The 24,428-nt window shown below is 36.9% G+C and overlaps 15 protein-coding genes across 15 annotated transcripts; 10 read left to right on the forward strand and 5 right to left on the reverse strand.

Moving 5' to 3' along the window:
• Positions 1 to 7: 7 nt before the first annotated feature.
• C9374_000578 (uncharacterized protein) lies at positions 8 to 420 on the reverse strand (the record flags this gene model as incomplete). The annotated part of the gene is made up of 3 exons (XM_044695567.1): positions 8 to 98; positions 162 to 238; positions 337 to 420. 3 exons carry the CDS (start codon positions 418 to 420, stop codon positions 8 to 10), a joined length of 252 nt encoding a protein of 83 aa, XP_044552406.1.
• A 106-nt stretch (positions 421 to 526) lies between these two features.
• Positions 527 to 5,389, forward strand: C9374_000579 (uncharacterized protein; the record flags this gene model as incomplete). Its single annotated transcript, XM_044695578.1, has 2 exons — positions 527 to 1,230; positions 1,276 to 5,389. 2 exons carry the CDS (start codon positions 527 to 529, stop codon positions 5,387 to 5,389), a joined length of 4,818 nt encoding a protein of 1,605 aa, XP_044552407.1.
• A 40-nt stretch (positions 5,390 to 5,429) lies between these two features.
• Positions 5,430 to 7,563, reverse strand: C9374_000580 (uncharacterized protein; the record flags this gene model as incomplete). The annotated part of the gene is made up of 2 exons (XM_044695590.1): positions 5,430 to 7,481; positions 7,549 to 7,563. 2 exons carry the CDS (start codon positions 7,561 to 7,563, stop codon positions 5,430 to 5,432), a joined length of 2,067 nt encoding a protein of 688 aa, XP_044552408.1.
• Positions 7,564 to 7,786: 223 nt separating this feature from the next.
• C9374_000581 (uncharacterized protein) lies at positions 7,787 to 8,965 on the forward strand (the record flags this gene model as incomplete). Its single annotated transcript, XM_044695601.1, has 1 exon — positions 7,787 to 8,965. One exon carries the CDS (start codon positions 7,787 to 7,789, stop codon positions 8,963 to 8,965), a length of 1,179 nt encoding a protein of 392 aa, XP_044552409.1.
• A 118-nt stretch (positions 8,966 to 9,083) lies between these two features.
• On the forward strand, positions 9,084 to 9,539 carry C9374_000582 (uncharacterized protein; the record flags this gene model as incomplete). The annotated part of the gene is made up of 1 exon (XM_044695612.1): positions 9,084 to 9,539. The coding sequence occupies one exon, from the start codon at positions 9,084 to 9,086 to the stop codon at positions 9,537 to 9,539; it is 456 nt and encodes a 151-aa protein (XP_044552410.1).
• Positions 9,540 to 9,650: 111 nt separating this feature from the next.
• Positions 9,651 to 10,829, forward strand: C9374_000583 (uncharacterized protein; the record flags this gene model as incomplete). The annotated part of the gene is made up of 1 exon (XM_044695623.1): positions 9,651 to 10,829. One exon carries the CDS (start codon positions 9,651 to 9,653, stop codon positions 10,827 to 10,829), a length of 1,179 nt encoding a protein of 392 aa, XP_044552411.1.
• Positions 10,830 to 11,087: 258 nt separating this feature from the next.
• Positions 11,088 to 11,693, forward strand: C9374_000584 (uncharacterized protein; the record flags this gene model as incomplete). Its single annotated transcript, XM_044695634.1, has 1 exon — positions 11,088 to 11,693. The coding sequence occupies one exon, from the start codon at positions 11,088 to 11,090 to the stop codon at positions 11,691 to 11,693; it is 606 nt and encodes a 201-aa protein (XP_044552412.1).
• Positions 11,694 to 12,175: 482 nt separating this feature from the next.
• On the forward strand, positions 12,176 to 12,949 carry C9374_000585 (uncharacterized protein; the record flags this gene model as incomplete). The annotated part of the gene is made up of 1 exon (XM_044695645.1): positions 12,176 to 12,949. One exon carries the CDS (start codon positions 12,176 to 12,178, stop codon positions 12,947 to 12,949), a length of 774 nt encoding a protein of 257 aa, XP_044552413.1.
• An 864-nt stretch (positions 12,950 to 13,813) lies between these two features.
• On the forward strand, positions 13,814 to 14,588 carry C9374_000586 (uncharacterized protein; the record flags this gene model as incomplete). Its single annotated transcript, XM_044695656.1, has 2 exons — positions 13,814 to 14,099; positions 14,182 to 14,588. 2 exons carry the CDS (start codon positions 13,814 to 13,816, stop codon positions 14,586 to 14,588), a joined length of 693 nt encoding a protein of 230 aa, XP_044552414.1.
• A 435-nt stretch (positions 14,589 to 15,023) lies between these two features.
• Positions 15,024 to 17,599, forward strand: C9374_000587 (uncharacterized protein; the record flags this gene model as incomplete). Its single annotated transcript, XM_044695667.1, has 3 exons — positions 15,024 to 15,558; positions 15,633 to 15,685; positions 15,749 to 17,599. The coding sequence occupies 3 exons, from the start codon at positions 15,024 to 15,026 to the stop codon at positions 17,597 to 17,599; spliced, it is 2,439 nt and encodes an 812-aa protein (XP_044552415.1).
• A 164-nt stretch (positions 17,600 to 17,763) lies between these two features.
• C9374_000588 (uncharacterized protein) lies at positions 17,764 to 18,309 on the forward strand (the record flags this gene model as incomplete). The annotated part of the gene is made up of 1 exon (XM_044695678.1): positions 17,764 to 18,309. One exon carries the CDS (start codon positions 17,764 to 17,766, stop codon positions 18,307 to 18,309), a length of 546 nt encoding a protein of 181 aa, XP_044552416.1.
• Positions 18,310 to 18,643: 334 nt separating this feature from the next.
• Positions 18,644 to 19,084, forward strand: C9374_000589 (uncharacterized protein; the record flags this gene model as incomplete). Its single annotated transcript, XM_044695689.1, has 1 exon — positions 18,644 to 19,084. The coding sequence occupies one exon, from the start codon at positions 18,644 to 18,646 to the stop codon at positions 19,082 to 19,084; it is 441 nt and encodes a 146-aa protein (XP_044552417.1).
• A 46-nt stretch (positions 19,085 to 19,130) lies between these two features.
• On the reverse strand, positions 19,131 to 20,150 carry C9374_000590 (uncharacterized protein; the record flags this gene model as incomplete). Its single annotated transcript, XM_044695701.1, has 1 exon — positions 19,131 to 20,150. One exon carries the CDS (start codon positions 20,148 to 20,150, stop codon positions 19,131 to 19,133), a length of 1,020 nt encoding a protein of 339 aa, XP_044552418.1.
• Positions 20,151 to 20,308: 158 nt separating this feature from the next.
• C9374_000591 (uncharacterized protein) lies at positions 20,309 to 21,127 on the reverse strand (the record flags this gene model as incomplete). Its single annotated transcript, XM_044695712.1, has 1 exon — positions 20,309 to 21,127. One exon carries the CDS (start codon positions 21,125 to 21,127, stop codon positions 20,309 to 20,311), a length of 819 nt encoding a protein of 272 aa, XP_044552419.1.
• A 66-nt stretch (positions 21,128 to 21,193) lies between these two features.
• Positions 21,194 to 24,068, reverse strand: C9374_000592 (uncharacterized protein; the record flags this gene model as incomplete). The annotated part of the gene is made up of 3 exons (XM_044695723.1): positions 21,194 to 23,218; positions 23,300 to 23,561; positions 23,611 to 24,068. The coding sequence occupies 3 exons, from the start codon at positions 24,066 to 24,068 to the stop codon at positions 21,194 to 21,196; spliced, it is 2,745 nt and encodes a 914-aa protein (XP_044552420.1).
• Positions 24,069 to 24,428: the final 360 nt, after the last annotated feature.

The following is a 24,428-nucleotide window of genomic DNA, read 5'->3' on the forward strand; positions in this document are numbered from 1 at the left end:
TGATGATTTATGGTCTTGTAGGCTTTGCTGTGGTTTGATTTGGTTGGTCTGCAAGTGTGGCTAATTTGATTAAATTATTTTGAAGTTTTTGTTGAAGCCTATTCATTGAAGACGGATTTCAATAAAACCATTAAATTCATGATGATCATAAAGAAACATACGCCTCGCATTGATCAAATTGTCCTTGTTTTTGCCGTTCTAATATTCCAAATATTAATTGCTGATTTTCATCAAGATACTATGAATCCGATGATCGTTCCAATTTGTTTTTTTAATTCAACAATGATGATGATAAATACTATAACAATGAGGAAATTAAATACTATTCTACTCTACATTTTGAATTGTTTGTGTGGTAATTTCAGGTTGTGCTGATGGTTGTTGTTGTTGTGGATTGCCTGAACGTTGTTGTGGATTCATTTTTGATGGTTGAAAAAATGTGCTGCTTTTGCCAGAACCGCTCTCGCATGTTGTTTGATCAAAAAGGCTTTTAATTTCATCATCATTATCATCACCACAGCTCAAAATGGAGGAATTTCTTGATGCTACAATTAAACATCAACAAGAAATCAATGATGGACTGAAAAATTTTTCGGAATTGTTGGACGAATTATTATGGATCAGTGAAGGAAAGAAAATTAATTCTCGCAATCAACTGAAGCACAGAGAAATATCCAATAATGCATTATTGCAAGAATTGGCAAGTGTTTTTGGGTTGAAAGTCACATCCATGGACGAAGAGGAAGCTAGCAACGAAACCAAAATCTTTGTCAAACCTTCTTTTTTGTTCACAACCATACCTGATATCAGTAGAACTAATTCTTTCCAATCGTTTTACACACGATACGCTCTTTCACGAGAATTTGCTTTTTCAAAGGCGTTCAAAAAGACTGCCACTGAATCAGTTTCAAGTTCTTCGTTTGCAGAGGTTGTTCGTTCGTTGTACTTTAATCGTTCGAACGATGGAATTGATAAGAACCAATTTAAATCTTTGCAATCTTTATACGACCTTTGTAGGATTTCGAAAAAATTCGATAGAAAATATAAATTGGAATATGACTACTATGACAGTAATATTTTGAAAAACGAGTCACCAGCGTTGTTTAGAGCGAACGATCCCCTCGATGGAGAAAATTATATCATTCATAGAATAATCGTTACTCGAGGATTGTTTGTTCCGTATGATTTTGAAAATTGCGCTGTAACTGCTGTTAAAGCATTTCAGATTATGTAAGTTGTTAACACAGAGAAGTGTACATTGTTGACACCTTTAAGATTGCACGGACATGCCAGATTATTCAACAAGCCAACATCCTATCTACCCTTGGTATATGAGCTTGAAAAGGCTGTAGAATCCTGCCAAGTTAAATATTGTAATCTTAGGAGCAATGTTTTCCCTCCACCACCGCTTCACGATTTGCCAGATGACACAACAACCTCTCCATCTAAAGACTACTCACTTGATCAAATCGAATGGCTTTGCAATGAATATTTACCAAATGTGTTCAGACATAGAGTTACTTGGGAAAATAGTGTTTTAAACAGATCAGAACTTATCTACAAGTTACTTTCATGTATGACGCGTATGCCAAAGAATAAGCGCTTTTCAGTTGAAAAAAGCGATGCACGAAAGGAATGGAGCAGTGTTATGCTTTCTCAATATCCTGTATTGATCAAAAGAAATGGCCAATACATGCTAATTTATGGTATTAGATGGAAAAGCTGTTCCAGCATGAACGAAAGCGCCAATTCAATGAAGAAACATGGAATTTGTGGTTTAGAAATGAATCGAGAACACTTTAATAATTATCCATATTTCAACTCGAACGGAACAGAATGTATAGAAACAAAAAAACCACCAAATTCGCTAATATCAATGTTTAAACCAGAACTTGAAGCAACAATCATATCCAAAGGTTACAGACAAGAGTATATGCTCCCAGTTTTTCCTCCTCTTAGAACCTGGATATTTGGAAGCATCCTCTCTCATAATTCTATTTCAAAAACTGATTTTTCTGGATTAATGGAAGGAAGAAAATCCATTCTTCATGTTCTTTTGAAATACAGACCAGACATTGTGGTCAGCGAAATTATTAACGAAAAAGTGACAAGATTGATATCATCGGCACTCACCATTAGCAAGCCAAAATTTAGCAAAATTCGGTATACCATTGACGATTTCAAACGTTTACCTGTAGTTAAAAATGATACACCATATTTAGAATGGTTTTTACCTTTCCATTGCAATGTAGAGTCTGTCAGCTTGTATCGAAAAGAAAGAATGTTGGCTTGGAATACTCAGCGATATTTAGATGGCCTTTTTAAACATATGGCTTTTCTTTTTAACGTCAGCATTACAGAAATGTCTAACTTGACTTTACATGAAGCATTAGAATTGAGAGATTATTTACAATCGACTAGTTTAGAAAAAGAAGTAGAGAATGCTAAAAATGTTCCTAATTTTTCGTATCAGAGACCACCTCTTTTGACAAGTAGCTTAAAAGAAGATGCAACGCTGGCCTTATTATTGTTCCATCCACCCTCTCATGATACTACGATTCAAAACATTGAACAATCTCGCAACACTATGCTTCAATTGTTGCCTTATATTGTAGAGTGTGTTCGGGACAACATTCATCAAATGAGAAAGGAGAGGTTTTATTTTAAACTGTACTTGAGAGGGTTGTTTGTTCCTCATAATCCACTGCTTCATAGAGATTACATCAAGCACAAAGTTAAGAAATTTTTGAAGAGTATTAACAAAAATTTAGAAGAAGATATCAAAGAAAATGATGCAACGACTCTTCTACGCGACAATATTACGTTACTTTCAAGATTTATGAACCTGAAATGGAAGAGGCCACTATCCTACGTTCGAATTATGACTCCTTCCACAAGATATGTTTTTAAGAAAATTGTTGACTGCTTTGCGATACCAATAGCCACTCAACTTCACGGGCAAATAATCTCCGATGAAGAACAGAAGCAATATCAACCACCAATGTTGGATCGAACAACTAGCATTGTCAAGATAAGCCATATTGATGACTCAATTATTCAAGCCATCAAACATCTTATAAGTGAGATACCATTTTCAAACTTAGAATCCGAGCAAATGAAGGTGCCAACATCCCTTGTTGGGAAATATTTATCACGGAATGCTGACGAAAAACAATTAGCTCATCTGTTCCTTTTATTTCTCGTAGAATATTTACTCAAAACTAAACAGTCTAAATCCAAGATGGATACCACAGATTTATGCAAGTTGGCTCTCAATTTCAAATTGTTATCGAAAGGGACACAAAACATTCCAGATACTCCTTCTCTTGAACTTGGATTGATAGATATTTTCAAACAAACTAGAGTTAAAATGACTGAAACGAGCAACAAAACTGTAAAGAGGATTTTTCAACAACAAAATTTTCACACACTTCGGTGGCGAAGCAAGACTACAACCAATATGATAGATATCAAAACAATGTTATGGAACTCATTCTTGGAACACAAAACTGACAATTTTCTAATTCATCCTCTAACTATTCTAATACATCCTACAGAGAAAACAAATCTATTTATTTGGAAAAACATGCTTGAAATGAGTTTTGACTTGCAATGTTACATTCAGTACAGAGATAGAACTAGTAGTTTTTTTCCAATCAAAATGAGTGATGAAGAGAGGAATGAATGGGCTGTTTTCAAGAACGAAGCAGAAAGTAATACAAACTTAAAAGAACATTTTGAAAAATTCTATCCTTTCGACATTTCTGCTCCTGTGAATCATAGAAACTTGGGAAGCGCTGATTCATCCCAAATTTTTAATTGTACCACGTTGTTAGATATGTTTCTGAACACACTCGACTGGTGTTCCTCCTCTTCTAGATTGGCGTTATTAGATTCACTAAGTTATTTGCCTCTTGCCAAACATGACCGATACCATCACAAACAGTTCGGACAGTTACTTCCTCTTATTCCAACCAATGAAAAAGATACATTTACAGCAGACCCTACGAATACTGAGATATGGGATATTTATTTGATGATCCAGTGCTTTTCAAAACGAATAAGGAGAAAGCTCCTACAATATAGATCGCAGAGAGAAATATTTGGAAAATCAGAAACAGTGTACAACATTCCACAAGATACTGCATTGGAAATATCAAATTTGGTTTCCAATATCTTGGATTTAATTAACAAGAATATTACAAGTTTTCAACGACAAGATATTTGTAGAAATATTATTAACGAAATTAATAACTATCAATTTAACGAGAAGAGCAAATATCACGTGTTATGGGACTTGGTTTCCAAGATTTTGAAATTCTGCCAAGATTTTGAAATGGAAAGAGTTTTCTCTAAAATATCTGATAAGGTGACATCAGATACTGTACATGATTTACTTAATCCAAAGGAATCTACATCAAAGGCTCCTCAAAGTGAATTTAGAAGAGTCTTGAAAGATAATGAGCTTTATTCTCTTTCTCCTTTTCTTGATAGAGACTTGGAGCAATCTAAAACAACACAAATTTTGGACATTGATTCTTCTGAACATTCTGTGTTAAGAAGCAAAACTTTAGGAAAACCTAAACACAAATCATTTGGTCACTCTTTTTTCAAAAAAGCTATCAAGCAGAGTCAGCAACACAATTTCGAAGCGATATTTGGAGAGAGATTTATTGACTTTGCATATATTTTATCTTATGGACATGTTAGAAACACTATTCCAAGCTATAGCGACTCACTGCATACGTTGTACATTACTGAGGCGGAAGCAGCTTATATGAACGAGCAAGAGAGGCCATTGTTCTATCAGGCAATCGATAGAGAATGGGACAATATTCAAAAACCAGAGCCATCTGACCCGTTGACAATCAAGTGTGACTCAGTAGAGGATTTAGAACAATTGGCTGATGAGGGTGTAGACGCAAGAATGATTTTTGGAGGATTTGCTGGAGGAGATTGTGAATTATTGTTGTGTCATCCTTCATCAGATATTGAGGCTATCATTGGTCAGGACAAAGATGTTCTTCAGAATCAAAGAATTGAGTTCTTTGGTGAAATGGGGTGTGGATGGATGAATTTAAATGACATCGTTGGTCCAGGAATTCAGACAATAGCTCCTTTTACAAGCGACAAAACTCGACCAAAAGTTTGGTTAGGTACACCATTGGAGGGTAGATTTGAGTATTATCCAGGCCTATCCTTAGAAGAAAACAAAACTAGATTTATCCACAAGTCAAAAGCAAAGAAAACTCTCAAATATTTGACTCATCCCAAAACAGACATGGAATGTGATCGACATCACCTCAGAGACACCATCCCGCTCTTCAACTTGGAATTTTTGTTTTTTTCAAGTGTGCCCTTCAATTTTAAATCTTTTCCTTCAATGTAAGGACAATAATTTATTGTGGATTTGGGGTTAAATAATAATATTAAAACGTGAAATCAGTGCCACAATCAAGCGCCCAAGGGAATTTGTCTTGTAAAGTCTTGGAAAACAGCTTTTGAATAGGGACGTTTGTTCTCTTACACCACGCAACTGTAATTCTTGGATCACAATAATTAAGTCTTGAGGTGGAAAGTGCCACGGTTTTGTTGTCAATTTTCATCTTCTTTTCATGATTCATTTCCTCAATCTTCTTTTTGACTGCCTCTATCTTGCTCTCGATGGCCTCTGTCGTTTTTGGAAGCACTGGAAGGCTTGGCTTCTTTGGAGCCTTTTCTTTCTTTGCGCTTCCTAAGAACGCAGCCACAGATTTTCCAGCGTTCTTGGCCTTCATCTCAATATCCTTTTGTTTCTGCTCAAACTCTTCAACCTCTTTTTCATAATTTTTCGTAATCTTTTGGTTATCCTTCTCCCATTTCTCTTTCACTTCATCATATCCAGACTTTGAAATGTCTTTGAGTGCTTTTTTCAATCTTTCTAAATAAGAAGCTTGAGATTCAATCTTTTTGTCCATGGTTTCTACAGAGCTATCAAAGGTTTTAGGAGCTGCACGTTGGTGGTTACATAGAATAGCAACTTGTCTGTTGGCAGAGTTGTAAATACTAACTCTCTCAGCAACACTCATATCAGTGGTAATGTCTTTTTCAAGCTTCTTTAACTCTCTATCCAAAGTAATTGAAGCATTGTAAGTACGGAAAACTTTGGCAGATAATTTTTCCATGTACGATTTCAAATGCTCATTAAGTTTGGTTGGATTAATTTTGTTGAAAAGCATATCAGCTGGTTTCTTTCCTTCAATAAATCCTTTAACACACTTGTAGACAGCTTTCTCTACTTCCACTGTATTTTCGTATCTAATGGAATCTTTACCAAGAAAATCAAATTTGATTGATGAAGGTGGAGTTAATGTAATGTGCTCGACTCTTAAGCTGCAACAACCAACTGTATCAGCCTCCTCTTCATCGTCCTTTTCATTACCAACTCTCAAAGCAAGCTTATCAATAAAATAAATAGCAACACCAAGTTGTCTTTCTGTCTCACTACTATCCGTCCATTGTTTTTTGTAATCTTCTCTAATCTTTTCAATACAATCTTTCAAATTTCTAGCAGTTTGATACTTGAGATAGTCATTCATAGCTTTCAAACTGGACCCACTTGCGAATTGTACATATTTGTTCTTATTGTTAATTACATCCTTGTAAGCAGCTAACCATAAGACCGTATTATTGGAAACAACTGCTCCCCATTTGTGGCCCACTGGAGGTGGAGGACAATCTTCAAGCCTACCGATATTGATGGTAATATCTTCAGGTTGAATTCTCTTTTTGAGTTGTCCCATCTTTGGGTGAGTTCCTCTTCCTCTGAATAGAGCTGGAGGTTCAATTTTATATTGTTGGACCTTCTCTTTTCTTCCATCGACAAGAGCATACTTGTAGGCATCTTCAAATTTGGCTTTTTCTTCTTTTTCTGCCTTTTTTTCTTCGGATGATCGACCGTTCTTCTTCTCTTTTTCAGTCAATAAATGTTCCCAAATCTTTGAGAAATCACACTTGCCCAGAGATTTGATAGTATGGTTTTTTCCAAGTAATTCTTTCCAAGCACTCCAAAAATTGTCATTAAATTGTTGTTTCTTGACATAATCCGATTCCAACATGGAAGCGTACATGGTTGCAACCTCCTCTTGCTCAGGAGTTAATTTTACTGGCTTTCCATCGTAATAAACTGGAATGCCATGAGGTTCGTAATCAGGTGGGAACAAGACTCCATTGTGTTTCAATGTGTTCCATTTCTGATCGGAAGAAAGTATTTCTTGAATCTGTTCATCGGATTCTTGCCACCACTTGTAAATGTCCTCTACGCTTGAAGATGCTGCTGCGGCGGCTGCAGCTGATGAAGATTCTTCTTCTTCCTTCTTGGTTGCCTTTGGACTTTCTTTCTTCTTTTTGGTTTCTTTCTTTACCACTTCAATTTTAACTTTCTCCTCCACTTCTTCCTCTTCACTAACATCATCGTCTTCCACAATTCTTTTTCTCTTTTTCTATTGTAATGTTGAATAGCGATTCGGAATGTTGATACTGAACAATTTAATAACACACAACACTTACATCGTCAGCTGGCATGTTTGAACAATTTTTTTTTTGAATTGATGAATTTTGGCGGGTTGGAACCTGGCAGCCGAGAAGGATAACATGAATGCTGCTGATCAACGAAAGGTTGGATAACACCTCGTTGCAAGCTTTGGGAAGGAATCTAGCTGATTGTCATTCCATCACTACTCGATAAATTACCAAAATATTGTATTTTAATTCGCCCTTTCAGTTGCTAGGCTTTTTTCATAAAAAAATGGGTCCTTACCTTACTTACATCTGCAGTTCTCTCAATGAATGCGATCAAGTTGTTACCACTCCAAACACTATGAATAATGAGATGGATGCCTCTGATCATGAGTTCTTGTGTAAATGCTTCTCTGATGGCTCCGTTAGTATTGAAAATTTTAAAAAAGAGCAGGTTCCTATCCACTTCTCGGTCAACCAACATGCTGAAGAAAAGCCAAGTGGTGTCTGTGCTTCTTTCTGCTCCTCAGGGAGAACAAGGCTATTATTTGTTGGAAGAAGCGATAATATTCTTACATCGTACAGGCTTTGCTTTCAAGATGGAAAAGAGCGTTTCATTGAGTTTCAAAGCAAAGCTTTAAATTGTGGTTCTCCGTTGACTTGCATGGCAATGACTTCAGTTCATTCCACCAATAACTATTCTCATGAATGCTCCATGTTGATGGCGGTCGGCCTATATTCAGGGCAGGTACTGTTGTTTCATATTCTCTATGATGAATCTACTGGTTTTCTTCAATGGAAGCAATACGATTTCTTTAGCAACAAGGCTCCCTCTGTGGTTCTTCTCCGTATTCTTCCATGTCAGGAATCCTATGAACTCGAAAGAGCACATCACTTTCGTTCCTTTTTCTTATTTTCTCAACGATCCAATGGAATCATGGAGGTTTCAGAGGTCAAAGTTGAATCTCGTACATTAATTGTAGGAGGTAATCCTTTTCTTTCGACGGTGAATGTTTCAGCTCAAAATCGTCAAACGATCAACGCCATCAGAGCTTGTCCTTGTAGTATTGCATGTACAAAGCTCTTTTTTCCTTCTCTGATATGTGTTCTCGTTGGAGGTGAATCGAGTTTGTCGTTAATCTACTCAAAAGATGAATTCAAAACATTCAGATCCATTCCTATACAAGTTCCTTCCTCATGTGTGATTTGTGCAGTGAGTGCTGTGAGGCATGAAAAAGAGGATGGGGCGTTATTGACACTTCTTTGTGGAGATCAATTCGGTCAATTATACAGAATTAAGATTGTGAAGGAGTCGTTTGAGGTAGTAGCCAAATTGTTGGAGTTTAAAAGTTCTAGTTTTTTGTCACCTTCCCTTAGTTCCATGACCATGCATTGTGTGTTGGTTAAAAAGAATGGGAGGCACAAGATCTTATTTCATGACAGAGTAGGCACTTGTCTTGAATTTTAAGAAGAGTCGAAAAATTAATAGAGTCCAAACTATCAAAATTAATTTACCACCCGCATGCGGATGGAATAATCCTTGTGAATGAAAATACATTATCCTCTCAATTAATGATCACTTAAAAATGTCTCAACCAACAGCATTCGGCAAGGTCTACAAGAGCGCCATCATTCCAGCTCCTCTCGAATCAGTGTGGTCTGTTGTCAGATCTTTCAATGGCCTTCCATCGTGGACAGGTAGCGTTATTGCCAGTGAGATTGAAAACAATCAAACCGACAACACTATCGGCTGCATTCGAAGATTGACAGTTGCTGGCAATGATATTCCTTTCCGTGAGACCTTGTTGGCATTTAATGAGAGAAGTCATTCCTACTCGTATGATATTGTGAGCAGTAGCTTGCCAATCACTGGATACTTTGCTACTTTGACCTTGAAACCAGTTACGGACGAGGACAAAACATTTGCTGAGTGGTCGACTGAATTTTACACACAACCCGATGAGCTTGAAAAGTGTGTGAAAATTGTCGAAGGTGTTTTCAGTGGTGGCCTTGGATCACTCAAAAAGAAGTTTGAAAAATAATGTGTTAGATGAGAGAATATTGTATAAAGTATAATGATACTAATAATCCAGCAATAACAAGCTTTCTCATTCTTTTTCAAATTTTGATTGAATTTTTTTTTGTTTGAAAAAATGAGACGCTCTGTTGTTGCTCTTTCCTCTCGTTTCGCTTCTTCCCACTTGAAGCCTTTTACCTCATCAACACATTCATCATCATTGAATGTTCTTCTATGCAACACTGCTTCCATTCAAAGAAATTTATTTACCGCTACACCATACGTGAGAGGTCCACCTCCAATGGATTTGATTAAACAATTGAGAGTTGAAACTGATGCTCCTCTCGGACAATGTAGAAAAGCTTTGGAAGAGAGTGGAAATGATATTTCAAAGGCAAAAGAATGGCTTAGACAAAAGGGACTTCAAACAGCAGCAAAGAAGAGTTCAAGAACTACTCAGGAAGGCGTCATTGGCTTGCAACAATTAGGCAATGAGAAATGTGTCTTATTGGAAGTGAACAGTGAAACTGATTTTGTGATAAATTCCGATAAATTCAAGGAGGTCATCGATGAATGTTTGAATCAGTTGGTTAAATTCAACCCTTCTCAAACTGAGTTATCAGTCGAACAAAACGAACAAGCATTTGAGAATGAAATTGTTGCAAATTCTGCAATTTTTGGAGGCAATGGCTCCATGAAAGAGAAATTTAATGAACTTGTGGCTGTTTTACGTGAAAATGTAAAACCAAGAAGGATCAAATACATGATTAATACCAACACGAGTGAACATCAATTAGTGGGATATCTTCACAATAGCAAGGGAGAGAAAATGGGTGGAGTTGGATCGTTTGTCATTGTTAAAGCTGCCCCAGGATCCAGCAAGACTCCAGAACAATTGCAAAGTCTTGGAAGACAAATTGCCATGCACATTTGTGGAATGGGTCCAAATTATTTAACAAAGGAGCAAGTTCCAGCAGAAGTCATTCAACACGAGCGTGAATTATTGTTGAAGAGACTTGAAGAACAGCAAGCTGAAGAAAAACAAAAAGCTGAGCAAGAAGGAAAAGAATACAAACCAAAACCACAAGATATTCTCAACAAGATGATTGAGGGTCAATTGAATAAGCAATTCCTTTCAGATCATGTTCTTTTACTTCAACCTTGGGTTTTAGACCAAAAGATGTCTGTTCAACAATTCTGCAAGGATTCTGGTGTTGAAATTGTTGATTTTATAAGAATGAAGGTTGGTGAAGGAATGCAATACAAACCAAAGAAGAGCTTTGCTGAAGAAGTTGCTGAACAAGTGAAAGCATAAACAGTTACGCCTCTACTGTGGTTTGTTTTTAAAAATCTGAAGGGTGAACAAAATTTGTAGATGATCTTTTACTACACTACAGCCTGAGTTTAAAACTAATATTCGTTCAATTTAAAAACAAGCCTTAAAAGCATATTCTTGAATTAGTCTGGTCTTGGAATAACAACCCGACACATAAATAGTGACTTTCCAAAAACAGTTTAAAGTTTTTTAAATCCCAAGCAAAATAAAAACGCTCTATACATCTTGTGTGTTACAATGATCAGTAACATACGCAACCTTTCTTCGTTTATTACAGCTTCCACCACAGAAACAGGCCCTTTGGAACGGAAATATAAAACGAAGGATCAAATTCAAACTGCCTCTCTGCTTGAAACCATTTCACCATCATATCAATTAGTCCAAGATCAACCAGGTGATCAACGATTGCCTATTGTGCCGCCTCAGCTGTTTGAAGAGCATACTCTGGGTCCAAACATTCATCCCAACCTGAAAGTTCCATTTGACTTGTGTTTGCATTCTATTCATAGACTCAATGAGAGGGAGCCAAACCATGCTCAATACTTTTTTCATGCTTTGAATTCCCTAAGATGGAACACTTCGTTTGACTTGTTGCAGTCACTAATCAAATTGAACGAAATGGAACAACACGGAGTCTCTTTCATGTCCCCTGTTGCTATGATTCGTTCTGAGGATATGGAAGCTCTTCAATCCGCATTGAGAAGACTGAAACAAGACTTGGAAAACCTAATTCAAATCATGTCGGCACAAAACATAGTTCAGCCTCAACATATTGGTGTCAAAGATTATCCAAACCGAGTTTTGAACTCGCCTTACTACTATGGAAATAAGTTTTTCTACTGACCGTGACGCCAGTGAGAACAATTAAATAATAGAATTTTTTATTTAAAATTTTATTAAAAACCAAACAATAAGGCTCATTAAAAATAATTTAAGAATATTGAATCTTAAAAACAAGGTTAATATTGTAATTCTTCATTCCCATTGCAGAACATATCCAGTTTCAATTTTAGCCTATTAACAACAGCCGGTTTGTCCCAAAAACAATCAGACGAACCATTTATGGTTTTTGAACGAATGCGTGTGTCTTTTCCGGTACTAAAAAGTCAACTACATGGATAGAGCATTCACTCCCGTCACACATGAAAAGACTTAAAACAATCCAAGATGGAATGTAAACAAATCCTTTATTTCAGGTTTTTACTTTTACATCGAAAAAGGACCGATTCATCATACGAACTTGTACTCACGAACACAAAAGAATAGCTCTGTTTTTCCTCTTTACTTCAGTCAACAAGCCGTCGAAACTCTATCAAAAAAACAGAATGCACAAAACACAACAAATATATTTTAAGAAAGAATCGATTGCTGTGAAACCCTCTACTGTTATACCAACTGCCACTCGCCAATCTCCACTCAAGGACCTTGCCTTTGTGCAGGTGTCCTTCATTCACGATTCATGCTCGTCCAGTTCCAAGTCAGACGAATATCAGCGTCTTCGAGGATCCAACGATTTAACATTGGTTGAGTACAAAAACGCAACCACAGGTTTTTGTCCATCATCTCCATCTTTACAGCAGCGAGATTCCAAAGGTGCAACACATTCCCCTCGAACAAACTCTAATTGTGAACAGAAAGCATGCTCTGAACAAAGACAACATCGAACGAAAGTTCCCGTCTTTCATTGGACTCTCAAGAAACATACCCGTTCTCAACAATCCTTCTCCAAAGGATCTAGAAAAGATGCAACTCTTACCGAACCTTTGGCAACACCAACTCCCCAAAATAAGCTTTCATTGTTGCATCACTCTTACTATCATGGAGAATGGAATGAACAAGAGGATCCACAAAAAGATTCACTCCAGAGACCATTAAAAGCATCCAAGACCCACAATTCCAATGAATGTTCAGAATCGAGTGCATGCAACTCTAAACCGTTCGTACCTTCTGAAAGTTCAAGTCTCGAAGCAGATGAACGCCCAAACAAACGAAGTCTTCAAACAACAGGTTTACTCTCTACCACTCAAACTCAGACAAAACGAAGAAAAAGGACAAGTATATTCACTATTCAAGAGTTGTTGGATCCGACTGTAAAATAATGGTCGGTATTTCATGTTCAGTGCAACGATCACGTTACCTGAAAATCGCATTAGAATTAAAAATAAACCATCTATATATTAGAAAGAAGATAGCATGGTTGTATTGGTGTCATCGTTTCCTTAATTGTTCTTAATATTACTTGTGAGAAAAGTACCTCATCATCTAGATAGCCTCTCCTATACAACGGAAAAAGAAACCTCGAGCAACATTAGTGCTGTAGTATTGGCTTAGGACTTCACTGGTCTCTCGAAATTCATACCAATGTCCTTTCATAGCACATACTCCTCTCGACAAAAGTACCAAAACCATGCTTTTAAACTCATACTTTCCATATTTTAGGAGGTCGAATTCGAATGAGAACCTTTCCTAATCGTTCGTTAGCAAAAATACGAAATTTAAAAGAGACGTTCCTTTTCGAGTATGTTGTTTTAAACAACGATTGGACCACACAAAGACCCGATATGCAATTGTCAAGTGTATATTTAAGCATCGACTACCTCATATCCTTTTTTAGAAACAAACAATTGTTTATCGAAAAGTGATAATTGAGTGCCAAACTCCACATGGGAAAATTCGTCAGAAATAACGTGAATGAACTCCAATCAAACCAAAATTGATATATAGAATCGTGGATACATTTTAGCTTTTTTCCCAAAAATCGCCAATTTGTTGAAAAAAGCGAGTTTGTCTAATAGTAAGTTTCACATTAGGAAACAACTTTTGAACGAATTTAGTTTCATTCGAGTTAATAGAGAGGTGGTTATGTGTGGAGGTGGTTAAATATTACCTTGATCTTTGAACTATTTTCTTGATTTAACAATTTCGACAAATAATAAAACAACAAGCTTGAAACACAAGAATCAATGACCAAACACCACACAAGCCATTTGCATTTGGGTTCTACTAATTCTCCTTCTCATGCTGCTTCTCATTTGCATCATTCCAAGACCTCTCGTACGAACTCTTCTGCTGCAACAAGATTGAAATCATTGGCAACGACAACACCCATGGTGAACAACCACTCCAACGCTCCATTCAACTTTATTCAAGTTTCTTTTCATAATGTTGGACAACAAATGTCGAATCAGACAAAAGGATTGAGAGGAGCACCATCTGTGTCGAATACGGCCCGACCACCAACGAAAGCAAGTAAGTACTATCAATGATGATGTCTTTTTGTGAGAATATGCTTTTATCGTGAATTTCTACACTCTCAAACACGAAAACTTAGATATTCAAGAGGGAAACGTGTTCCAAATGGAATATCAACAAGAGGACGTCAAGTACGGAAGTAAGGTTCCACTCTATCATTGGAAGCTTTGTAACAATCCAAAGAGAATATACAAACGAAAGGAAGAAACAAGAGTTGCAAACCCCAAACCAGCTGAAGTTCCTCCAGTGCCTTGCTCTCATCTTCCCAACAATGTATTGAACATGAACGCAAACAACTTCATAAGTGGTGGAGAAGAGTACTCTAGCTGCTGTTCCAACTCAGCCTCCTCTCTGAAAAGTAGTTGCCAAAGCTCAACCTCTTCCTCCTCTTCGTCCAACACACCTCCCGTATCCCCAACCTCAGCAATTCCTCGTATTCCAAGGACTCATATTCGAATTGAGGACTTGCTCAATCCCTTGAACTAAACAATCATCTGTTCTACGGTAAATCATGAACGCGTTCACACAAGTATCCGCCAATTGGCAGAGCAGCAGAAATAAACAGATGAATCAGAAACAAAAAAAGAAAGTGATGGGTGGTACGCAGCAATTTCTTTTGAAATAATAAAAGATTCGCGCAAGCCTTGCAAAGCCAAAAACAAAAAATAGTTGCAACGGTTGCTTTTCGAACGAGACGGCTTTCCAGCTGAACCGATTAAAAAACCGGCCAACAACCAACAGCAAACCTACAGGCTGCAGTTGAAACAAAACCTTCCGCTCATCAACAACAAAAAAGGAAGACCTTGTGCATAAAACAACAACAATTATTGACCTAGTAACCAACAAAATCAAATAATAATAACAACAATAATCGGTTGAAATTAACACAAGATTATCATCACATCATATTTAACAAACAAAATGCCAAAAGAATTAGCAAAAGCAGGCACATCAGCAAATCACAAACCTTACCCGTCATCATCCTCTGATTCGAAATCATCGTCCTCGCCCTCTGTTGGATCATTTTCATCAAATGGAAAGCTAAAGAACGTGGAATATATTTGGGAGCCGTATATTGAACAGCCAAAGAACAAGATCATCACTCACCACAACAATACACCAAGTCCGCCACATTCATCAGCTGGAACATTTTCCCAATTGCTTTTTCCTTCTAACGAGGAACAACAACCATTTCCTTCGTTTTCATACTCACCTTCAGAAAGTGCTGACATTTTTGGTTCGACGGTCACCAACAACATGTTGCCAACAAGCATAACAACAGTCGATAGTGGAAACCATGGTCATCATAACGTTGAAAGACCACTTTCTCCCACAAACACTGTCATGACCACGACCGTTGAGGAACCATTCAAAAATCAGAACGATCTTTCTTCTCTAACTTCTGCGTCTTTTCATATTGCCTGTACAGCTTGCAGAGAAAAGCATATCAAGTGTGGTAAGTTCATGGATACTGACAATACTAAAGTTCAAAATGTCGTTTCAAATTATTGTTATCATAATAATAATTAGATAAGAAAATACCATCCTGTACATATTGCATCAAACATGGATTAATATGCCAGGTAGGTTGTCGCTATGATCATTTAAATTTTAACAATTTGCCTTTGTTATTCAATCCAAACCAGTATCGAAAACCAAAGAAACGAGGACGGCCTAGCTCAAAAAACAAAGCTAGCAACGCAGCCAATGAAGAGGAGGAGCATGAAGGTTACTCAAAATTTGACATTGTGAAACCAACAACGGAATCTTCGTCATCTTCAGGAATGCAATCTTTTACCTCTCACACCTTTCATATCAATGACGCCTCAACAAACACTACTACTCAATTCCTTACATCCGCCAATAATTCTGACCCACATACCAACAATTGGCTGGAAAATCCTTTGAATAAGAACAATGCCACATCAATTTCGGCAGTATCTAGATTACAACACGCTTCCTCCTCAAATACTACCACCGCTCTAATGATGCCCGAACTCAACACAACAGAAATTGATGTGCCAGGATTTTCACAAATGCCTCAAGTTGACTTTAATAATGAAAGTTTGATTGCTTTAATTCGAATGAGTAGAGACTTGAACAAACAGTTAATGAAACGACTGACGGTTGATGACTATTATAGATCTACGTCCATGCCACTCATGGATCAAAGATCTGTAGAGCATATATTTTTCTCTGACAAGAGGAGTGATGAAGCTAATTGCTTTCTCTACAGTATTCATATGCTAATGTGTCAAAGAAGAGGGTTCAAAGATGAAGCAGAAAGAGCATACGAAAAAACTAGATCAATGCTTTCTCATGTCTTCGATCAATGGAGATCTTTTTTAACAGCATGTACATACTGCAACCTTTCGATATATTGTTCTGGAGAAGGAAATGATGGAGACGCTATTTTTTATTTGAGTTTTGTGGACTACTATTTCACACAACTGAAAGAAAAGTACTCATTAGGTCAGCAAAATCTGAAATATTTAAAGTCAATTGCAGAAATGGCAGCAGGAATTGGCTCAGGTACAGAAAAACCTGTTTACGACGATTTTGCAGAACTGGATTTTGAGTCCATTTCTAAACAATGTCAACATGATGTGGCAAACTTGCTGGTTGGCTTCTACAAGTATACTACAGGCTTGAAAAAGGTACCTCCAGAGCTGTTACAAATTACATCTCAATCAATTAACCAAGATACAATCTATTTGTATCTTACATTGTTCGACCTAATAACAAAACTCGTCACACAGCATGAAAGTGATAGACAAAAAACACTCACACCAGAACAGGAAGAAATTTCTAAAGCTATTTGTGATGCATTCATTAACGGCACTCGTGTTCTCATACTTCAACAATGCGGCTACAAGGGAAAAGTTCTAGAAGATGCAGCCAATAGAATTGCAGAGATTTTCTCCAATGAGATATCGATTGGATTTGCCTCTCCACTCTACATGTCATCGGTTATTGCAGCATGTCAAGTTCACATTGGTATCATTGAGGAAATTGAAGGTGGCTTGAGAAGCAACTATGAATTCGGTGTAGATTATTATACAATGATTGACAAAGATCTTAAGGCAATGAACTATTTGGAAAAGCAATTTGGAAGAATTCGTAAAAGATACTCGCAGATTATTTATCGACTAGAATCTATCAAACAGCGAAGAGAAACAGAAGTATCAAAACTCGTAATGAGTGAAATTGAGAGATTAAAAACGCTACGAACGGAGGGAAAGACAACAGGTGCTGATAATAAGAGCTTTCTACTTCAGGAGCATTTAACATCTCTTTATTCATTGGTTCGAGAAGGAGACGGTACTCATACATTTGATCCAACATCAGCAAATCATGTTGGAGGTTTTCCATCAACCATAGAACAAGCTCAAACGAACCTATCTCACAATAATTTACCAACCTCAGAGTTAGCCAATCCAAGAACTCTTCCAACAACCTTAGAGGAAAGTTTTGATGATATTTTGAACAATCTGTAAGATGAAGCGATGGGATGGAGCGCATTAAATTCCATTCATTAGGTTCCCTGTTGACTGATTTCTCACCCAGATTGTGACTCACTCGATTTTATTGCCAATAGGCAATCCACGCTCTGGACCAACTCGTTGTTATCCATCACAATTAAAAAAAATATTTTATCATCATGGCGAATTATTTTCGTGGATTTTGGCAAGCAAAAGTCTCCCTTCTAAATGATTTCAAACAATTTGGAGTGATGGAAACTTTGAAGAAGGCTTTTAAACTCAGAGAAGCCTGGTGGGAAAAGGGGGACAAAGTTCTTGTTGGTGTTGATAAATACGGAAACAAGTACTGGGAAACCACAAAACCAACTGAGTTGAACCGTAATCGTTGGGTAGAGCTTGCTCGTAAAGATCTTATTTATGATGCTTCGGACATTCCTGCTGAATGGCATATGTGGATTCATAGACTAAGAGATGAACCTCCAACGGAAGATGAAACTAATAGAAAAGGGTTTGGAGTTAGACGTGCTCATCAACCTAATTGGTCTGGAAATCCGGAGAAGAGACACTACCCTCCTGGACACTTTTTCAACCCAACTCATAAGGACGTTTCAACTTTGGCTTATGTGGACGCCCCAGAACAAGAATTCGTAAAGAGAGTTGAGCAACAAGCAGCACAACAAGAAAAAACTCCTGCATCATCATCATCGCAACAACAACAACAATAATTTAAACGAATTTTAAATTAATGGTGATGGCAAATATTGGCAACATTTTATAATTTAAAACATATTTCGGATCACATCAACGAACCTTTTAATAATCAATATGATATAGTTATTGCCATCACATCAAACAATATCCTTCCTCTCCCAAACCTCCAACAATTATTGGTAATTCATCTATCCTCTTTAATAAAACAAAATAAAGGCCAAGTCAACAGGGTTGTCATTTTAGGTCACTTCTTTTCGAGCATTGAGAAAACATTTACCGATTTCCCTTAGTAACAGTGAATATCCTTTTCTCCAAATAGTCGTTCAATCATTTTTAATTAAATAAAAAATGTCTAGATCAGTAAACAATCCTCCTTCGTTGTCACCTTCCACATCTTATGGATCCTCGCTAATTCAATCTCTTTTCTTCTGGAGTGGAGCTTTGGTTCCCCTTCCATCAATAGCTCTTTATGTCTTTTCACCTGGCGGCACCGTTAAGTATTTCAACGGAGAAGTCACTCCTACTTCAAAATTCTGGTGTTCTCTTGCTGCTTCCGGTGACGCTGTGATCTCTGCGTTGTGTTGGCATGTGTTGTTGATGAAGAATCGTGAAGCTGTGGGAAGTGAAGAAGTGAAACGTTTGGTCGTTCGTGTCAACTGGGTTTACAGTTTGTTTCATTTTGGTGCATTTTGGTATTGGCATGTGAAGGGACAAAAGCACAAGAATCCATGGTTGTATCCAATGTCGATTGCAGTTTCAACTGCTGCATTACTGGCTTGGGGACTTTGAATTTCATGCAATAATATTTTTAATGAATTCATGTATGATTGAGGAATTATTGTTTTTGTTCATCATTATAAAATTCAAAGCTTGAAGCCTTTGTAAATTCTGCCAAATATCCTCTATTTTCTTCGTTCATGTAGTAACTCAAAAGCTTTGGTGGGGGCATACCCATATATTTGTGATAAATGATATGTGGATTCTTGAGCTCCTCTTCTGAGAGTAAATGGCCCTTGTTGTTCACATATCTCTCGAAATTCAACATGGCATGAAGACTCTTCTTGTTGACATAAATGCAGCGAATGGATCCTCCAGCTTTCTCTATAGCCTTGATTGCTTGCTTTGATGCTTTTGGAACCTCTATGTCAACCTTTGAACGGAAAAACTCTTTTCCTTTCGAAAGCAATTTAATTCCAGGATATTTGACGTTCTTAATTAAACCTGCTTCTTTCAAAGTTCTCATTGTAATTGTTTTTCCATCGCTGATATCAATACGTCCTGAATCAATGAGATATTGAATTTGCTCTAAATTCACTTCCTGATAATCAAGTTTGAATTTGCCATTACGGAATCCAAACTTTGGAATACGTCTCCAAAGTGGTGTTTGTCCTCCTTCAAAACCAATAGGTAAATTAATACCACTACGTGAGTATATACCACCTCTACCTCTTCCACAGTACTTTCCTCTACCGGATCCAGCACCTCTACCTACTCTTCTCTTCTTCTTGAGTGGTGTAGGAAGCTTTAAATTTGTTAGGGAAATATCCTCTACTTTTTTGTTTTCAGTTTGAACAAATTGCTCATAGGATGCCTTCTTTTTGAGGGGCTTCTTTACGTTTCTGAAGCGTTCATATAAAAGTTGAGGCTCTGGAATATTCGCACCGTCCGATGATGAAGTGGATGGCATCATCATGCTTTGATTTGATGAAAAATTTTGTTGATGGTATTGTTGTTGAAACATCATCATGGCCTGATGACTCATATGTGATGATGGAACCATTCTGCTCGTTGTTGTTGGCAGCAAAGCCTTTTGCTTGGACAAGCACAAAGAGGATGAGAGGAAAATTCGCTTCATTTTTTCGAAAAAATATGAATTTCAATTAACAGCATCTTGCTTTTTATAATAATTATAATTTAATGTGTCAAGAAGAACTAGTCTTGGAATGGAGAAGAATTGAACGAATTATGTAATGGAAATGAAATAAATGAGTAAATTGGAGGTTGTTTCAATCACTATTGAAATAAATGTGGCCAGACTTTGGTTATTTGTTTCACGTCTTGGACAAATGGAATTCCCTCATTGGGTGGTGGCTCAACTCCCTCCTGTTCACAAACCCAACAGGCTTTCCAACCCATATCAAAAGCTGACATCACGTTTTTCAAATTATCATCTGCAAAATAAATTTCTAATTGACTATTCACAATCATATCTTTCCAACTTGGTGAATGATGTTCAAGAGAGCCACTCGGTAATCCCGAAATTTCAGCAGCTATTTCATAGCTATGAGGGTGAGGCTTCACCGAGAGTTCTAAATCTTCATAACAAACAATTTGGTCAAATAATTCTAAAATTCCTAAATGACTCAATAATCGTTGAGCATGTCTTGAATCAGAATTGGTAAATAAAACAACTTTATCCACATTTTGCTTTAATTTTGCTATCATGGAATGTAATTCTTCATCATGTTGCTGAACTCCATTCAATTCAAATCCGGAATGGACATAGTGATAGAATGTTAATGGATCCACGTTGTAGCCTTCTGCTATTAAACCTCTCAATGTGGTTCCATGTTGAAGATATAAATTAACGCTCTTTTCCTCAGCATTCTCAATTCCGAGCTTTTCCGACAGATATTGGGCAATGCGGTTACGGACATGAATGTTGATACCAGAACTCTTTGGATATAAACAATCGTCTAAATCAAAAAAGAAGTATCGTATCACATGATTGGGTTGGGAGTTTGGTTGTTGTTCTTGCTCGATTGGAGTATCGGATCGAGTGATTGTTTTATCGGAAGATGAAGTTGAGGTAGCTGCTGGTGGTTGAGACATTTTTTGTGTGTGAAAACTCAAAAGAATGTATTGTGGATAACGCGGCCGAGGCGTCGTTTTGAATGTTTATTGTTGCAACAGTAGCGGTTCTTGTACAATGGCATTAAGTTCACAAACACCCATAAGTTTCAAGAATTCAAGTAATTGCTCCTTTGAAAAGTATTCAAAGAGTGAGAGTGAATCAGAAGCAACTTGGTCAGCCAGTTGCATGCATTCTTCGTACTTCTCTGAGAAGGACAATAATTGATAGAGGCAAAACACGACATCAGGAATACATCGTTGTTTGAGTTCATGGATCAGATGTGGCGGATTGTCATTGATTTGCTCCTGATCAAGAAATCTACGCTCCAAAAATTTAAAATGTTTTTTCACCGCATCCTCTAACAACAAGTCATTCTCTTGGGCCCACTTTTTCAATGTTGTGTTTGTGAATGTGTTGAGCTCTGTTTCGTATTTGATCTTATCTGCTTGACTTTTGAATGTGACATTTTCCATGGTTTTAAATTGAGGCTTTTGTCTTAATTGATTGCTCCATTTGTCATAGGACAACATCGTTTCCTTGTAGAGCTTCCAATCATGGTATTCTTGTAGTGATTGTTGTTGTTCTTTCTCGATTGGTGTATCATATTGGTTCTCAAGCTTTGGATCAATTGCCTCCTGAAGCTTATTCAAAAGCATTTCAAATGCTTCTAATTTACCTAGCTGAATGAATTCACGCAACAAAGAGTTGCTCTGTGCAAGACATTCATATGGACTAATATCTTCAATACATAACCAATCAATCGAGTTGATCTTCTTGATGTCTAATTCTGTGGTGTGTTTTTCGCGAAGCTTATTAAATGGATTATTATTGGGGTCAAGGAAAAAGTGAGAATCTAATAAATTAACGTGGGGCATGGCATTGATGCTCTCTGCAGATTGAAGAGATTTTTCAGCTACAATACTTGCAATTTCAGAAACATTGAGCTGATTTTTCTTTGCTGACGCAATTAACATTCTTCTCAAAACATTATCTCCAGAAATGGTTTTCTCTTTTTCTAATTGCTCGATTGAAACAATAGCCTCAGCAAAAATTATAGATCGATAGTCATAGTTGTTCATAGTTTCGTGTTTCTCGCTGATAAATCTGGTATAAAATGCTATATGTTCATATTGTTTAGTATTCACCAAGTAGTGGATGTACTTGACTAAAATTGCATCCTTTCCACGATCGTTTGTAAATACTACATCCCCACCCATTGATAGTGTCAAAATAAAATGCGAACTAAATCTTAAAAAGTGTGAAATGTAGCTCATAGATTTTTCAGCAGGATGAATAATAGAATCAAGTAAATATTTGATAAGTTCAGGAACTTGGTTGCAAATAATGTAAGCTTGAACGACGTGTTGGTAGTGAACAGCTTCTTCTTTGACTTTCTCATTGTTGGACACTCGCAATGATTGAAGAATTTCATGGAAGCTTCTATTGTTGGAGTTGGTAAAGCTTATAACATCAGCTACGTATTTCTTGTCTTCAGAGTCGCTTGGAACAAATTCAGCAAGTTGTCTGTTGATGAAATAATTCATAGTTGCCTTACAATAGGCCCATAGATAATCTTCCCAGTCGTTACAAACAGCTAACATTGATGGCAAGTCACCACAAATACTACCGTAGATAGCTTTTTCATAGTGATGTATTTCATCGTTGGTCATGTAATCTTCTGATTTTAGCATGGAGATTAATGTGTTAAGGTAAACAAAACGGTTTTGGTTACCAACGGTTTCAGAGTTTTCTTCCTCAACATTGCCTTCCTTTGATAATAATCTTGGGTTATGGTAAAGCTCCGAACCAGCTATCGTTGCTGCTCTCCAAAATTGATCGTGCTTACGGCAAAACATTTGTGCATCCTTCATTTGACCTGATCTGACAAGGGCCCAAGTTTTCTTGACAATGAGTCTTTCTTGTCTCAAATCGTCTTCATTCAGTGTGTTTTGTTTGTAGACAGTGTCAGGATCAATTTGTCTGTCCTTCCTTGAAGTATACATCCAATTTCCTTCGTTTTCAATGTCAATCCTCTCTCTAGCGTTTTTCTCAAGCCATTCCACAATAAGCTATTTTGTTGACATTGATAATGGTGTGGTTATTAAATTGTGAAAAATTTTTGCCATACAGCACAAGTTGATATTACATACACATAGCTTTCTAAATTCTGAGTTTGTTTTCATTCTGTCCACAATTTCTCTGTGACTATTTCTCCACAAAAAATCCTTATAATCGGTTTGTTCAGGAAGTTCATATTGCCGTACCATTCTCTTTTCGTCTTCAAAAAGGGTGTAAATCAACCCCCAAGTATATTTTTCCAATTTTAGAGTATAATATTCTTCTTTCACTTTGAAATGTTGTTCATCGGGTAAGAAGTATGTCTTCTTGTAAATTTCCTCTAACTCCTGCACTCTACAATTCCAAAAATTAATATTGCAATGATTGTTGAATTTTCACTTACTTTCTTTCACATATTTTCTCATATCGTTTACTTAAAATAATGTGAGATGTTTCGGATTGGTAACAGTTCTGCTCCATGATTTCATAAAACTTGGCATCTAGTGCTGTATTACTGTTCTTGATTTCGTGACTCCTATAATTCTTCTCATATATTTCAAAAGCTTTTTCTCTATCATCATCATCTTCCATTGGATTATTATTCACAACACTTTCGTCTTCATTCACAAGTTGAATCTTCTCATTGTCCTCTCCGTCATCAATACGAAGTGTGTCCGATCTTTCATCCTCTTCTTGGTCATTTTGTGTTATTATAAAATCCTCATCTTGCATATTTTCTTCATTGGTTAAATCTAATGGTTGTCTTTCATCTTCTTCCAGTCCTCCGAGACGTTTGTTGCTTGCTGATGAGGACGTAGCTTGACCCTCGCTCGAAAATAATTTGAAGAAATGTTTGTTCATTTTTTAAAAACACAAAATTTAAAAAAAAAATTTTTTAACATTTATTGGGCGTTCAACGAGTTGTTGTTGTTCTCGCTTGATTTCATCTTCTTCAATCAACAGAACGAAGGTTCTCGTGTCTGCAAGCATGCACGTTGATAAACAAGTATTCTCATCATTAGTATTTTAGAAAGGGTATGGTCCTCCTCGTTTCTATTCTTTTCCTTTCACGCTTGCTTGGCAGCCCTCTCTTTCAACAACGAAGAATGTAATAACTTTTTCTTGTGGTATTCTCTCGTACAATGAATACTTTCAATTTCTTTCTCTCTGGTCGTGAAAGCAAATGAGAGATATCTCTCTTCTGAACGGGACCGAGAGAAG

This window comes from Naegleria lovaniensis (genome assembly GCF_003324165.1).
Source record: "Naegleria lovaniensis strain ATCC 30569 chromosome Unknown tig010, whole genome shotgun sequence".
NCBI lineage: Eukaryota > Heterolobosea > Eutetramitea > Acrasida > Naegleriidae > Naegleria > Naegleria lovaniensis.